Below are 14,450 nucleotides of genomic sequence, written 5' to 3'. Positions count from 1 at the left end.
ATGTGTTAAATCCCGTTAATATTACTCCTGAAAACTCGCCCCACTGAATGGAAAACGATAAAATCTAGATTAACATATTATTAACCAGGATGAATGTAGTAAAGCCAACTCGCCCCACTCATGGAAAAAGATGTTATCCCGTTGTATATAACTTAAATTCCGTAAACATTACTCCTGCCAACTCGCCCCACTTATAGAAAACGATAATATCTAGATTAATATATACTAGAACGCACACGCGAAATCGCGGGCATTCAGAGCGTAGTTTAAAGTATGTAAAGTGTTGTTGGAAGAATTTTGTAAAGTATTAAATGACTGGAAAATTTCAGCAAAAGTAGCATAAGTCATATATAGGTTATTTGGGACAGGAAAATGCTTTTTTTTTTCAAAAAAAGTATTCCTTTATTTCCAAAATTCCCAATTTTTGGTTTTCTATCAATTTCAATATGAACATAGTTTTCATTTAGTATGTTATGAACATTTAAGTAAGGAGCCTGTAATTCAGTGGTTGTCGTTTGTTTATGTGTTACATATTTGTTTTTCGTTCACTTTTTGTACATAAATAAGGCCGCTAGTTTTCTGGCTTGAATTGTTTTACATTGTCAGTTCAGGGCCCTTTTGAACCTGAGTATGCGGTATGGGCTTTGCTCGTTGTTGAAGGTCGTACGGTGACCTGTAGTTGTTAATTTTGTCTCAACATGGCAATCATACCACATCTTTTTTTTTGTAATCAATGAATTTTGTAAAAGATTTAATGACTGGAGAATTTCAGAAAAGGTATCAAAAGTTCACATGAATATTTTTAGCGCTTATCTGTATATTATGAACATTCATTACTATATAAATATAGTGTATTTACTTTCAATTCTAAGTTTACTAATCGATCCATGGTGGTCATTGATATAGTATACAGACCATCTCTATTTAATAAACTCTGTGACCGCCGTGGATAGTAAACTTGAAAATGATAGCAGATAGAATTCTGAAAATACACTTTATTCTTTGTATATGTATGTTCAAGTATACAGAAAAACGCAAACCGGAAGTCTAATCTGACTTAAAATTTTGTCCAATGACGGGACAATATCCGGATGCCTTTTTCTCGTTTTTCTCCCAAAATAACTCAATCTGAATAATCATATGAATGGATGACAAATGCGACTATGCACTGTACCTATAGGACACAGAGTCGTGTTGATTAATTTATTGTGGAAAGGAGAGAAGCGACACCAAAAATGATGTCTTCTCGTTTAATAGTATAGATATTATTAACCAGGATGAATGTATTAATGCCAACTCGCCCCACTTATGGAAAAAGATGTTATTCCGTGAATATTACTCCTGCCAACTCGCCCCACTTGAAAGAAAACGATAATATCTAGATTTATATTATAATATTAACCAGGATGAATGTAGTAATGCCAACTCGCCCCACTTATGGAAAAAGATGTTAATCCGTTAAGTATTATGATATATTGCGTTATGATACAATTAACAGGTTTCTTTTCAATTGTTATGCAAATAACTAATCTTAAAAAAATACAGTTATTCTTCAATAATACGAAAATTATTTTTAAGAGGGGCGAGTTTTTATATTTTAATTTTATATCTAAATATTACCGTTTTCCATTAAGTGGGGCGAGTTGGCAGGAGTAATATTAAACATGATTTAACCAATTTCACATGTGGGGCGATTTTTTAAAAAGTGGGGCGAGTTGGTGATCCAGGTTGGGGCGTTTTTTTTAAAAGTGGGGCGAGTTGGTGAAAAAGTGGGGCGACTAGGTGTGGGGCGACTAGCCAGTGGGGCGACTTGTCCTGCTTCCGCGTCAGATATATACATGTATTTTCTATACACCTTATCGCTAATCCCGGCTGACCCGGCCGCTTGAACTTTTGACGCATACAACAATCACTTTTCTATTGTGGCATCAGATATTTTGTTTTATGACGTCAAAATTTTACGGGAACCTGTGTGATATCCAGCAATGGCGGACAAATAGCGATAAGGTGTATTCAACTTGGTGTATTGTAACATCAATTTTTTACGGGAACCTTTGAGATGTCCAGTAATGGCAGACAAAAAGTGATAAGGTGTAAACCAATTTTACAATATATTTAACCATATCTTGGAATAGTCATATTATATGTTATTGTTATATCCGAGACCTACATGTATCACCTGGTCGGCTGGTGAAATTATGTCTGATTGTATGCACTTGGCAGTGATTTATGATTAACAGCAATACATAAATAAAATAAAGGCTGCACCTTTTTCTTTTGATTGACACTCATGCTAAATCACTGAAAATCATGCAAATAATACATACTTACCGTTAGATTAACTGAATTATAATGATCAATGCAAATGCGTCGTTTTCCAATGAACAGCTGGTACGGAATGGACGTTCTATAACCCAGAAAAATGTATTCGGTTAATCTTGAAATTTAAGAGATTAAATATATGAATGGTAACAATTAAAACAAAATGAATTAATAATGATTTAATACTCATGAAAATATGAATTCTACAAATAATTAAAACTAAATAATAAACTTGAAAGAATAGTGATAAGAACTTTTAAAGTTCCAGGTATTATGCATTTTTCAGAATTGTCTCCCTTTCCTAAATGAGATTTTTGTAAATTTTTCTTTTGACCTCTTTTGACAAAATGCAACAGGATCGGGGAGAGAAGAGAAATTATGACAAGGCTGATATGCCACAAAATGTAAATGAGCTTGTATTGCATTATTTATATAAGTTAAAAGGATTCAAGTTTCTCCTGTTTTTAGATTCAGCTGGTCAGAACATGCTGTTTCTTCTGGATTATGTATGATTTCAACTGGTTGGAGCCACCTACAATGTACACGTATACCTACCCAAGTTCAAAGCAAATTCTTTTTCAAGTTGGGACATGTTTGGGACGACGCATTGATTTTTTAATGGGGTGGGTTGGTGGTAGGATGTTAATTATATTATGATCCTAGCCCGGTAGTGGTAGTCATCATGGTCATGGTAGTGATAAGCGCTAAAAAATTATATAAACTTCGTCCAAGACAAGATGAAAATGAATATTCCACAGCACAAATTGGTGGAAAAAAATGTGTCCACAAGGAATCAGGGTCTTTTCGCCCCAAAACACGTTGACGTCCATTCATGTTCGCCCCCTTTCAATTGTAACGGGAGTGGAAGTTTCCACTGGCTTCGTTTTCCCGTTGTCTACCCAAGTTCTGGGATATAATGGACAAACTACTCAGTAAAACCACGTAAACATAAAGATGTTTATTTTAAAGACATATAAATGGTTGAACATAAGTTTACATAAATAAATATACGGTGGTGGCTAGTCTACTTGTATAAATAAAGGTTCCATATCCGCAAGCCAAAGTATGAGCGTCTGCTCATTTTAAATCCTTAGTGTAGACTGCCCAGAACCCGGTGAGTGACGTCATACTTATAGTTCCTATGGACAACGAGCCCAGCCGAGCACGTGCCAGAACAGGAAGTCCCGACAAGGATAATTTCATGGCCGGTCTCGGAAGAAAGAGTTACGGAACTATAAGTAATTCTAAAGTTAACCAATTTCCCCAAATAAATAGAATATAGACAAGTAAATAAAGTGACCACCATTACACAATTTTGCACCCTACACATTCCCATTTGAAGTCTGTTCGCACCGTACACTTTCACACCCATTTTATTGGTTTTGTGTTTAATATTAATGTTTTAATCAAGTTTTTGTAAGTGTATTGCTATAAATATTTTTTCTTTTTCATTGTTTCAAAAATGAGATTCTAAAAACATATTTTTGGTTAAATAAATCTTTATCATGTTTTGGTTAGTGTACATATGCTTTAAAAAAAAAAAATCTCACATCATGTTTTTGGGGGGCTGAATTAATCCTTAAAATAAATTATGTTTTGGTTAGTCATGTTAGTGTATTTCTATAAATATTTTTTTTTTAAATATTTCAAAATGAAGTGAGATCAAAGGGGCAATTATCTTTTGTGTTGTTCATTTAAAAATTTCAATGTTTTATAAATGAATTCATATAATAATTCCCCTATTTTTATGCAGGAAAATATATTTTTTTTAGGGTACAATGCATATATATATAAAAATTTACTTATACATGTTATAATTCAAATGGCGTTTGAATAAAAATTGGGTTAAAGAACATGTAGGGCGTGAACGGACCTAGGGTGCGAATGTGTGAGTTGCGAAAAAAGAAGTGTTACAATAGAACTGTTTTATTGACTGGTACAATAGTTAAGCAAGGTCATTAATTTTATAAAAAAGTATATATATTTATTTTGTAGCCCAAAGAATGGAAGAAGTGGAAGAAAGAGAGTAAGTTTTTTTTCTTCATAAACTAGATACAGAAAAGATTGCTAATAACAAAAGTTGTTTAGTTATATGCAATTAATAAAGATACAGGGTATATACATCAATAAAACAGTAAACACAGGATTAGGCCAAATAAAACAGTATGTGTGGTTCCAGTTACATCTGAAAATAAGTTGGGGTAGGTAGGCAGGGATTTTTTTTTATTTTATGTTTTTTTTTTACATTGAGTCTATGGGAGCAACATTCTGACTCAACAGTGCTTAATGAAAAATGACAATAAAATCTTTAGGGTAGGCTATTTTTAAGCCGAAAAAGTAGGGACGGCAGGGTTACTGGAACCACACATATATTTTTATTTGGCCTTAGATAACTTATTAAAAGACTTGTAGAAGCCAGCATACTGTCTACAACGAAAGAGTGGTGTCTCTTTTAATGTGCCAAAAGTGAGAACATCTGTTCATAAAAATAAGCTATAAAAGACACTCAGTAAGAGAAAAATACCTTTCTGACAAACCATCAAACCATGTTTTCTTGTATTTTAGAACCGAAATTCTATGTTTTTTTGATACAGAGATATTCAATATTAATGGACATAAATCTTCCTATATCATGTATATGTGTACTTTGTTGTGTGTTTAAATAAAGCACAAACGACAGGGAAATGAACATTTATATTTATTTTCTTCAAAGAAAAAGCAGAAACCAGAAAATGGAAAGAACAGAGACTGATACAAAAACTAGAGAAAGTTCAAGCTCAAAAACAGGAAGAAGAGGAAAACAGCAAGAAAGTTCAGCAAGAAACAAGTAAAGGTACATTGGCAGGGTTTAAGTTAAGGATTTTGAGGACATTGTCACTTTTGCGTGAAATGAAAGTCAACCTTTTTGGGGTAAAAGCAATAGACCAAATTTTATAACTTAACACAAACACCTGTGAAAATCAAGTAGTGACAGATAGATTTGTTTTGACACGTTATTAAGTTCCCTTTTAGTATGAAGAATTTGTTTACTTATATTGCAAAAACCTCTGTATACTGTAAAACCAGTAAAGATGAATACCGGTAAGAACTTTTTGAAATAATCAGATGTAGCAACAAACATAATAACCTGTCAGTTATGTCCTTAGAACTTCTTTAATAATTTTCTTTTGCAGTGCAACAGACCTTATCTATAGCACTGCCAGGGTCAATACTGGACAATGCCCAGTCACCGGAACTCAGGACTTACCTAGCAGGACAGGTATACATTTACAAACATGTTAACATTTTTATCAACAGGAGGATTATCTTTGGATCTGCATTATGTTCCTTTGATTTCATATGTAAAAAGTAAAAACACAAAAATACTGAACTCCGAGGAAAATTCAAAAAGGAAAATCAAAAATCAAAAGGCAAAATCAAAAGTCCAAACACATCAAACGAATGGATAACAACTGTCATATTCCTGACTTGGTACAGGCATTTTCTAATGTAGAAAATGGTGGATTGAACCTGGTTTTATAGCTAGCTAAACCTCTCACTTGTATGACAGTCGCATCAAATTCCATTACATTGTCAACGATGCATGAACAAAACAAACATACTCAAAGAGTAAAAATGTCAAAAATAATATTGTCCTGCAGACATCGCCCTTGTTGGTGAAACATGTCGACCACATTAATTTCTTACCATGCGGTAATTGATGGGTGTTGTTGTCTTTATTGTCGTTTATGTTCCTTTAAGTTAGTTTTGATATTTATTTCCTCTAGAATTCATTTTGACCTATTATATACAGTTTTTTTTTAGCTCCACACATTATCATAAATAGTAATGACATATCATAATTGCCAACATGCATTGGTATAGGATCATTACCTTTTATCTAAGTTCTCAACAGACGGTGTAGGAGCTGTTTTAACAGATATGTGGGATAAGAAAATCTCAGAATAATTTAGAAAAATTAAGTCTTTCATTTTGATACGCATTCTAATTTAAGCTAATCTATTTCATTTTTATACCAACTACATACAAGTAGCTATTTATGAAATTAACATATCATAGAATTACAGATGGCCAAAGCAGAAATGAGATCTATGAAATACAAAATGTAACACAGTTTATGAGTATTAATATTGTAAAATATCAGCTTGGAGTCACATAATTTTTTGTATAGATGAGTCATGAATGCAAAAAAATCTTCATATTGTGACATTAAGCTGATATTTTGATAAGAAAAATCTTCTGATTAATTTATCTGATCCTATGTGATTTTCATGATCAAAACAATAGTTTTTCTTTTAGTCATAACCTAACTAGGTGTAAATAATTAAAAGATAAGTCTAAGGCAAAATTAGAAGTGCTTTGTTAAATTATACATTATGATAATCCAGGATCAGAGTTTGTAAGCTTGGGAAACTACATAAATTTTGCAAAGACATGATATATAATTTTGTAAAAAGCTTAGCAGGGCAAAGAAAGGGAGATAATTCATTATTTATATTGTATTACAGATAGCCAGAGCTGCAGTGATATTTAATGTAAATGAGATCATCATATTTGATGAAACAGGATCTTTGGACAGGTAATTTATTGATTTAATATAAGAGCACTTTCTTGTTTCCTATATAAGAATAAGGTCATGTGGTATGCCTGTATACAGTTGATTTTTGGGACTGATTTAGTCATTGATTCCATGTCCCTGGGAAGTCCAAAGCAGGTATTTAGCAGTCTGGGTCATCTAGTTAGGCAATAGTGGATTACTATACCTTTTACCATCAACAATTTCTTTGTAATGTATTTAAAAATCTGGGAAGGAAGGTTGGTCATGGCCCACTATGCAGAAGATAACATCAAGTTCATGCAATAGGTTTGCTTTCGAAACATAAGGACTGTGTCCAAATTTTCTATAAAACCCAGCAGATGTGATTAATTACTGGTAAAGAAATTCAGGTCTTTATCATTTTAATTTATTCAACAAAACATATCTAAAAAAAACTTGCAGGTCTCAAACTTTTGTTCTTGGTCTCATAAGACTCAGTGCATAAGAACAGTGAATATTAAACCCTGATGTCAAGTCATATACCGGTATACACTATGGATATATATTTATTCAACTTTATAACATGGTATGAAATTTGTATAGTTCTGACTATACACAAAGATCAGGCCATAAATTATTTTATCTATTGGGATTTCTATCAGCCTTACAATGTATATTGTCTCAGGCAGTATAAACACAATGATACCAATTCAAGGGTGTGTTAACCATCTGTATAGCGACGGTCAAGTCTGGAAACCAGTTTCAGAATAGCCTTCAGTAGTTATAAAAAGACAATAATTATTCCTCAAACAGTTTAACCATTGATAGTTTTAGATTTTATTTCTTTTATTCACAGAAGTGTGGAAGGAGATTATCAAGGAGTTGGAAAGAAAGGTCATGCTAATGTTCAAATGGCCAGAATTTTACAGTACTTGGAATGTCCACAGTATCTCAGAAAATCATTCTTCCCACAACACAAAGATTTACAGTATGCAGGTACATTTTGTATTTTATGGATCAAAGTTCTTTTTTTATTTCTATTGTATTTTTATAATGATTCTTTCATGAATTTACACATATACAAGATGTAGTGTGGTGAGTATAAGTGCACATGACAACAGATAACTACTGTTTAAACAGGTCATTTATCCTAAGAAATGTAGGTCATGGTGAATTTGATGGAGCTGAACTTCGGGCAGCAAATACTAGGGTATTACTTGCCAATTCAGATGCTAACACCAATCTTTTCTCTTGTTGCTCAACGCTGCAAGGTGACAAGGAACCAACATGAACCAATTTTATATGCTGGTACACATGTACTTACAAAGTAATATTTCATTCACATTTGATGTAGATTAAAATATCTCTTTGAGTGTGTTATCAAAACCAAAACAATTAATGTTGAGTTTGTCATGACAAATTTTTATTTTATTTCAGGCATTTTGAACCCCCTTGATAGTCCCCACCACATGAGAGCAGACGACAATTGCCAGTACAGAGAGGGTGTAGTGTTGGACAAACCTGTGAAGACTGGAAAGGGATCTTTTGCTAATGTTGGTCTTCTAAAGGTAAAACTTTTACATATATTATTAAAGTTTGAGGGAGGGTAGGAGGGGTCCTGATCCCAAATTCCGGGCTTAAAAACATGAAATCCTGAAATGCGGGCTTAAAAACACGAAATCCCGAGGTCCCGAAATTCAAAAACAAGAATTCCCGAATCCCGAAAGGGTCAATCCCGAAATCCCGAGCTTAAATACACCCGATCCCAGAGTCCCGATAAAGGTCCTATCCCCCCTCAGTATTTGAACAGTATTGTAAAGAATGGGTCAGAAAGAAAAGAGACGTATTCAAACAAACATCATATTGTTTTTGTTTTAAGGAGGTAGACCTAGGTTAAGGGAAAGAACTCTTAAAATCATCAGCACGTTTGTGTCAGCCATTTTCATAAATATGTTCTAAGCTTCTTGGATACATAGATTATTTCCAATTTGTTTCAGGTACATGCTTAAAATTTATTGACGAAACTTGACTTTTACAAACTCATAACTGATTTAAAGAGTTATCTCCCTGAACCAAGGTCTACCCTCTTAAAACAGCAGCAGCATTATTAAAACAATACAGTATTTAAAAACTACAGAAAACCAAACCACTGCCTCAAATAAAAAACAGTTATCAAATTGATGTTCACTAGTACAAAGTAATGAAGTATGTCTAGATCAACAGGATACACAATTCTGGTATTATCTTTTGCAAAGTTGTGTTTTCTCCCCTTGATTGTTTTTTGCATATAAAGCTTTTCTTGATTCAGACGTCAGTTGACTTGAAGTATTAAAACTCTTTTGCTGTTTTAACATAACTTGAGTCAACTGTATTTTAGAATTTGATATATTTATTTCACTTTTTTGTTAATCCCAGACTTCTGGACATAAAAATACTTTGATACAATGCACAAATTTTAAAACCTTCTTGTTTTCATCCATGAAACCAAACTTAATATGAATATAAAGTCTCAACTATCATTTTCAAGTTTTGAGTGTTTAGTGTTATCAAATGTAAAAATGACATATTTAACAAAATTGCTATATTTGTTGTACAGTTGCTACAACTAAAACAAGAATAGGTTTAAATAGTTTGTTTCTAAGATAATACTAATGTAAGGTTCAGCTCGACCAAAAAGCATAGAATAGTAAGAATCACACAACAGACAAGAAAGGTTGATCATACAAACTGTGTATATATATGTTTGCAGAAAGAAGTACAGATAGATAAACATTTACAACCAGGAATACGAGTTACAGTGAAATTATCTGACCAAGACCCAGGTAAAATTTATTCCATACTTTAGTTGTTCAATTTCCTTATTAATTCAAAAATAGGAACTGCTATTATGTACAACCATTATTAACAACCTGTGTTGGTTGTGTTTTTATCATTATTTGCAAAGTTCATCCCAATTAAGTCCATAAAATGGGGTATCTTCTTCTAAATTGAGGATAAGAAATATTGTTAGCAGTTACTGTGAATTCAGAAATTATTGCGAGGTTTTAATTATTGCGAATTATGCAACTGGATGGGTATCGCAATAATAAGAACTCGCATTCTGATAACTGAAACATAGATCTGAACGCAGTTTTTTTCGAAATCGCGATAATTAAACTCACATTTTTTTTACCATTCTCGAAAAAATCGCAATAATAAATGCATGCAATAATTTCTGAATTTACAGTACATAAAATGTAATATCCAGACATTTTGCAGATTTGATATTTCAGTTTTACATTTGATAATTTGTTGTTAAAATGAATAACTATTACCCTTGAATAATTGAAATCTATGATAACATTAAGTATTGATTAATTTATAGAGAAAAAGAAATGGAAAGGCATAGTTGTCTCGCCCTCTACACCACAGAAAGATGCTGGTTTGTACTGGGGATACAATGTCAGATTAGCCAGTAGTTTAGGTGCTGTGTTTACTGAGTGTCCATATAAAACTGGTTATGATCTGACCGTTGGTACATCGGAAAAAGGATCAAGTATAGATACATTTACAACATTGGATGGTTACCAGTAAGTCTTAGGAATATCTACTAAACTGTATTGTAAGATTTATCTTTAAGTACAAATAAAATTTCTAATTCTTCACTACAAACTATGGTACTTTTGTATCTGCTATTTTCTTCCTTGCTGTGTTTCTAAAAAGTCATTCTATTCTATGACCTAGACAAAAAGGTAAAGATCAAATTGTATGTGTGCTACTGGTTATAACATTAAATACTAAGGGAAATATCTGTAAATGAAATTATTATACTTCAGATTATTTATTGGCTAATTTAACTCTCATATTTCCATTCATAATTTTGTCATTTTATGCAGCTCATCTTATCAGATGACATTTTTTTTTTGACAATTTTAAGAGGAACATAAAGCAGATTGTTCAGTTATACAGGTTTTTGTCGAACCTTCGACTTTAGTCGAAAAAAGCTAAACATAGCAATCCTACATTCCGTTGGCGGCGGCGACCAAACATTACATTCACCCTGTGGTTAAAAGTTTTTAAAATTTTAATAACATTCTTAAACTATCCTGGGTTTGTACCAAACTTTGACAGAAGCTTATTTATGATTATAAGATAGTATCCAGAAGTAAATTTTGTTAAAATTTTGTACCTGTGTATCTGTATTTTACTTTTAAATGGACTAAGTTCTTCTTCCAGTTAACATTACATAGAGTCTGCAGTTCAAGTTTTTAAAATATTTATTAGATTCATAAACTATCCTGGGTTCTTAACAAACTTGGACAGAAGCTTCTTACAATCAAAAAATAGTATCAAGAGGAATAATTTTATTGATTTTTTTCCTCACTTTTGTTGAGCCTGCAATTAAGTTTGATAAAAATCCCGGATAGTTTATGAATCTAATACTGTTTAAAAACTTTTAACTGCAGACTAAATGTAATGTCAACTGGAAGAAAACTAAATTTCCTTCTAGATACTAGCTTTTGATCATTAACAAGCTTTCGGTCCAAGTTTGGTACAAATCCAAAATAGTATTTATAAGAAAGTTATTTAATTTTAAAAAGTTTAACCACAGAGTGAATGTGTTGTTTCCTGGCAGAAAATCTAAGTCCATTTAAAAGTAAAATACGAAAAAAATGGAATTTTATTTTTACAAAATTTCCTTCTAGATACTAGCTTTTGATTATTAACAAGCTTCTGTCCAAGTTTGGTACAAATCCAAAATAGTATTTATAAGAAAGTTATTTAATTTTTAAAAAGTTTAACCAGAGTGAATGTGTTGTTTCCTGGCAGAAAATCTTAAGTCCATTTAAAAGGAAAAAATACGGAAAAAATGGAATTTTATTTTTACAAAATTTACTTCTGGATACTATCTTATAATCATAAACAAGCTTCTGTCTAAGTTTGGTACTAACCCAGGATAGTTTGAAGAAATTTATTAAAATTTTAAAAACTTTAACCACAGAGTGAATGTAATATTTCCTGGCAGAAAAACTAAGTCCATTTAAAAGTAAAATACGGAAAAAATAGAATTTTATTTTTACAAAATTTACTTCTGGATACTATCTTATGATCAATAACAAGCTTTTGTCCAAGTTTGGTAGAAATCTAGGATAGTTTTAAGAAAGTTATTAAAATTTTATAAACTTTAACCACAGAGTGAATATTTGTGGACGCCGACGACGGAATGTAGGATTGCTTAGTCTCGCTTTTTCAACTAAAGTCGAAGGCTCGACAAAAACCAAAACAATGCAACCAACCTTTGAAACAGTGCCATAAGCATTCTGAAAATGAACATAGAATCTAAGTTTTGACATGTCACTTTTACTTTTTAAATACCTTTTTGTCAATTTATAACATCTGTTTTCAGACATGCACTGGTAGTATTTGGTGGTGTTAAAGGTTTAGAAGCCAGTTTAGATGCAGATGAAGCCCTGAATGTAGATGATCCAAGCTTGTTGTTCCAACATTACCTCAACACCTGTCCAAGTCAAGGGAGTCGTACAATTAGAACTGAAGTGAGTTATAAAGAAACAAATATTATTCTGTTTACTGAATGCAGTTCAAATTTTAATATATTTTTAAATTAAAAATAGAAGGCTTTAAAAGGTCCTCATTCAAACATTTAAAAGATTGAAAATATTCAAATATTAATAATGTTGAAGAGAGTTTTCTCATAGTTAAGTAGGTTTTTACTTTAGGGTAGAATTTTACACTGAAAGATTATTTATGGATTTTTATGCCCTTTACCCTTGTCCGTATGTACCCCCCAAAGTTGGTTTCTGTTCTCTTACCAAATGTTATGAAAATAAACACAATGCTTATTACAACAACATACAGATCAAATTTAAATTTTGGTGGCGTCACTTCAACTATTGTAGATTTCTTCCCATTTACAAATGGAAAAATTGCTGATCTTTTTGTGTTTTTTTTCTTTAACTTTAGTTTTCCTCAACCAAATACTATGAAACTTATACACATTGCTTACTACCACAAATAGTTCAAGATTAGATTTTGGGGGTGTTACTTTACCTTTCTAGAGTTATGCCTGATTACAAATGGAATTTTTTTTTGTTTCCGTGCTCCAACTTAAGTTTGCCTCAACCAAATATTATGAAACTTATAAACAAGGCTTATTACTTCAAAATACAGATCAGTTATTTGGGGTGTCACCCTTATTGTTCTAGACTAATGCCCCTTTACAAATGTAAAAATTGCTAAATTTTCCATTCTCTAACTCTAAAAGTTTGCCTCAACCAAATGTATAAAACTTACACACAATTGTTATGACCTCAAAACTCAGATCAAGTGCAAATTTGGGTAGTAGTGATAGGTGAATGATATTTGGTATTCAGTTGTATAAGCATTAGCACATCTTATTCCCATGTAGAATATTTGGGCCTGCCCCTTTAGTCATGGTTCATTGACTTTGAATATTTGCATAACTTATGTTAAATGTTAAAGTATTGCTATTTTGATTTCAGCATTTGCATATTCAAAATTACAAAAAAGCGAGACATATCTCTGTTTATTATTTTCATTGAAAAAAATATATACTTATTCTAGACATAAACAATATTTTGATGACATGTGTAATTTCTCTTGTAAAAAAAAATTCATGCATACCTATGTAAAAATTATGTTTTATACTGAAAGTTATTTTTCTTTTTTAGGAAGCCATTTTAATTACATTATCATCACTAAGACCACAGCTTCACAGAGACAGCCCTCAAGAGTCATGACAAAAATAAATCATCTGTTTTATTATTCTTCATTTTATTTGATCTTCCTTTTAATTATGATTCCATATTGGATGATATTCTACTTTTGTTAACTCACCTACCACCTGGTCTTGTGTGCCATGTTAGCTGCTGTTTTCATTCAGTGTCAGTTGTCACAAATTTGATGGGACTGTCATACAAGTTAGAGGTTTAGCTAGCTATAAAACCAGGTTCAATCCACCAGTTTCTACATAAAAAAATGCCTATACCATTGAAGTCAAGAATATGACAGTTGTCATCCATTCATTTGATGTGTTTGAGCTTTTGATTTTGCCATTTGATTAGGGACTTTCCGTTTTGAATTTTTGTCTGAGTTGAGTATTTTTGTGATTTTACATTTTGTCCCCTTGTTTTTCATTAAAAACTTTAAAAAAAAATGTTAACAGCACGCTATGTAACTATTGGACCAATTTCAACCAAATCAACCTGAATGAACTAGTATTTTACATGTCTAGTTTACACTTTTGTTGTTGTCTATTAACAACCATGGCTACCTTGACAATAACTAGCAGTTTTAGTTTCTTGACTGTTTTTAAAAGGGAGGGTTCCTAACCCAGGATAAAGGAGTTTGGGGAGGGGGGTGTATGTCCAACTATATGTTCCCTTTCAATTGCATTGATCGTTATCCCCCTGGATTAGCCACTGATGTCATAAAAATATTCGGCACAAAACTGGGGAAGGGCTTAGTAAAACCTCGCCCTTCCCCAGTTTCTCAGCCTCATACGAAAAAATTGATGTTTTTCTGACATTGACCTAATATTGTATATTTATTTGCAGGGTACTTATGTTTGTGG

At 32.2% G+C, this 14,450-nt stretch overlaps 2 protein-coding genes across 6 annotated transcripts in view; one reads left to right on the top strand and one right to left on the bottom strand.

The window, feature by feature from the left end:
* LOC139520049 (cytosolic purine 5'-nucleotidase-like) overlaps positions 1–2,418 on the bottom strand; it is a 44,816-nt gene extending 42,398 nt beyond the window's left edge. For 2 of the 5 annotated variants that reach the window (XM_071312463.1, XM_071312464.1), the window contains exon 1: positions 2,332–2,418. The gene's annotated coding sequence lies outside the window, so the exon portion shown is untranslated. The remainder of the gene's footprint in view (positions 1–2,331) is intronic. The other 3 variants (XM_071312465.1, XM_071312467.1, XM_071312469.1) reach the window with 2 other exon arrangements.
* A 188-nt stretch (positions 2,419–2,606) lies between these two features.
* On the top strand, positions 2,607–13,642 carry LOC139520047 (putative methyltransferase C9orf114 homolog). The gene is made up of 11 exons (XM_071312462.1): positions 2,607–2,726; positions 4,318–4,348; positions 5,036–5,155; positions 5,496–5,581; positions 6,831–6,901; positions 7,716–7,855; positions 8,297–8,427; positions 9,609–9,681; positions 10,224–10,428; positions 12,246–12,393; positions 13,549–13,642. Exons 1-11 carry the CDS (start codon positions 2,670–2,672, stop codon positions 13,615–13,617), a joined length of 1,131 nt encoding a protein of 376 aa, XP_071168563.1. The 5' UTR covers positions 2,607–2,669; the 3' UTR covers positions 13,618–13,642.
* Positions 13,643–14,450: the final 808 nt, after the last annotated feature.

The sequence above is a fragment of the Mytilus edulis genome, chromosome 4, assembly GCF_963676685.1.
Source record: "Mytilus edulis chromosome 4, xbMytEdul2.2, whole genome shotgun sequence".
Classification (NCBI taxonomy): domain Eukaryota; kingdom Metazoa; phylum Mollusca; class Bivalvia; order Mytilida; family Mytilidae; genus Mytilus; species Mytilus edulis.
The sequence above is the reverse complement of the archived record's forward strand: the minus strand, read 5'-3'. Positions and strand labels throughout refer to the sequence as shown.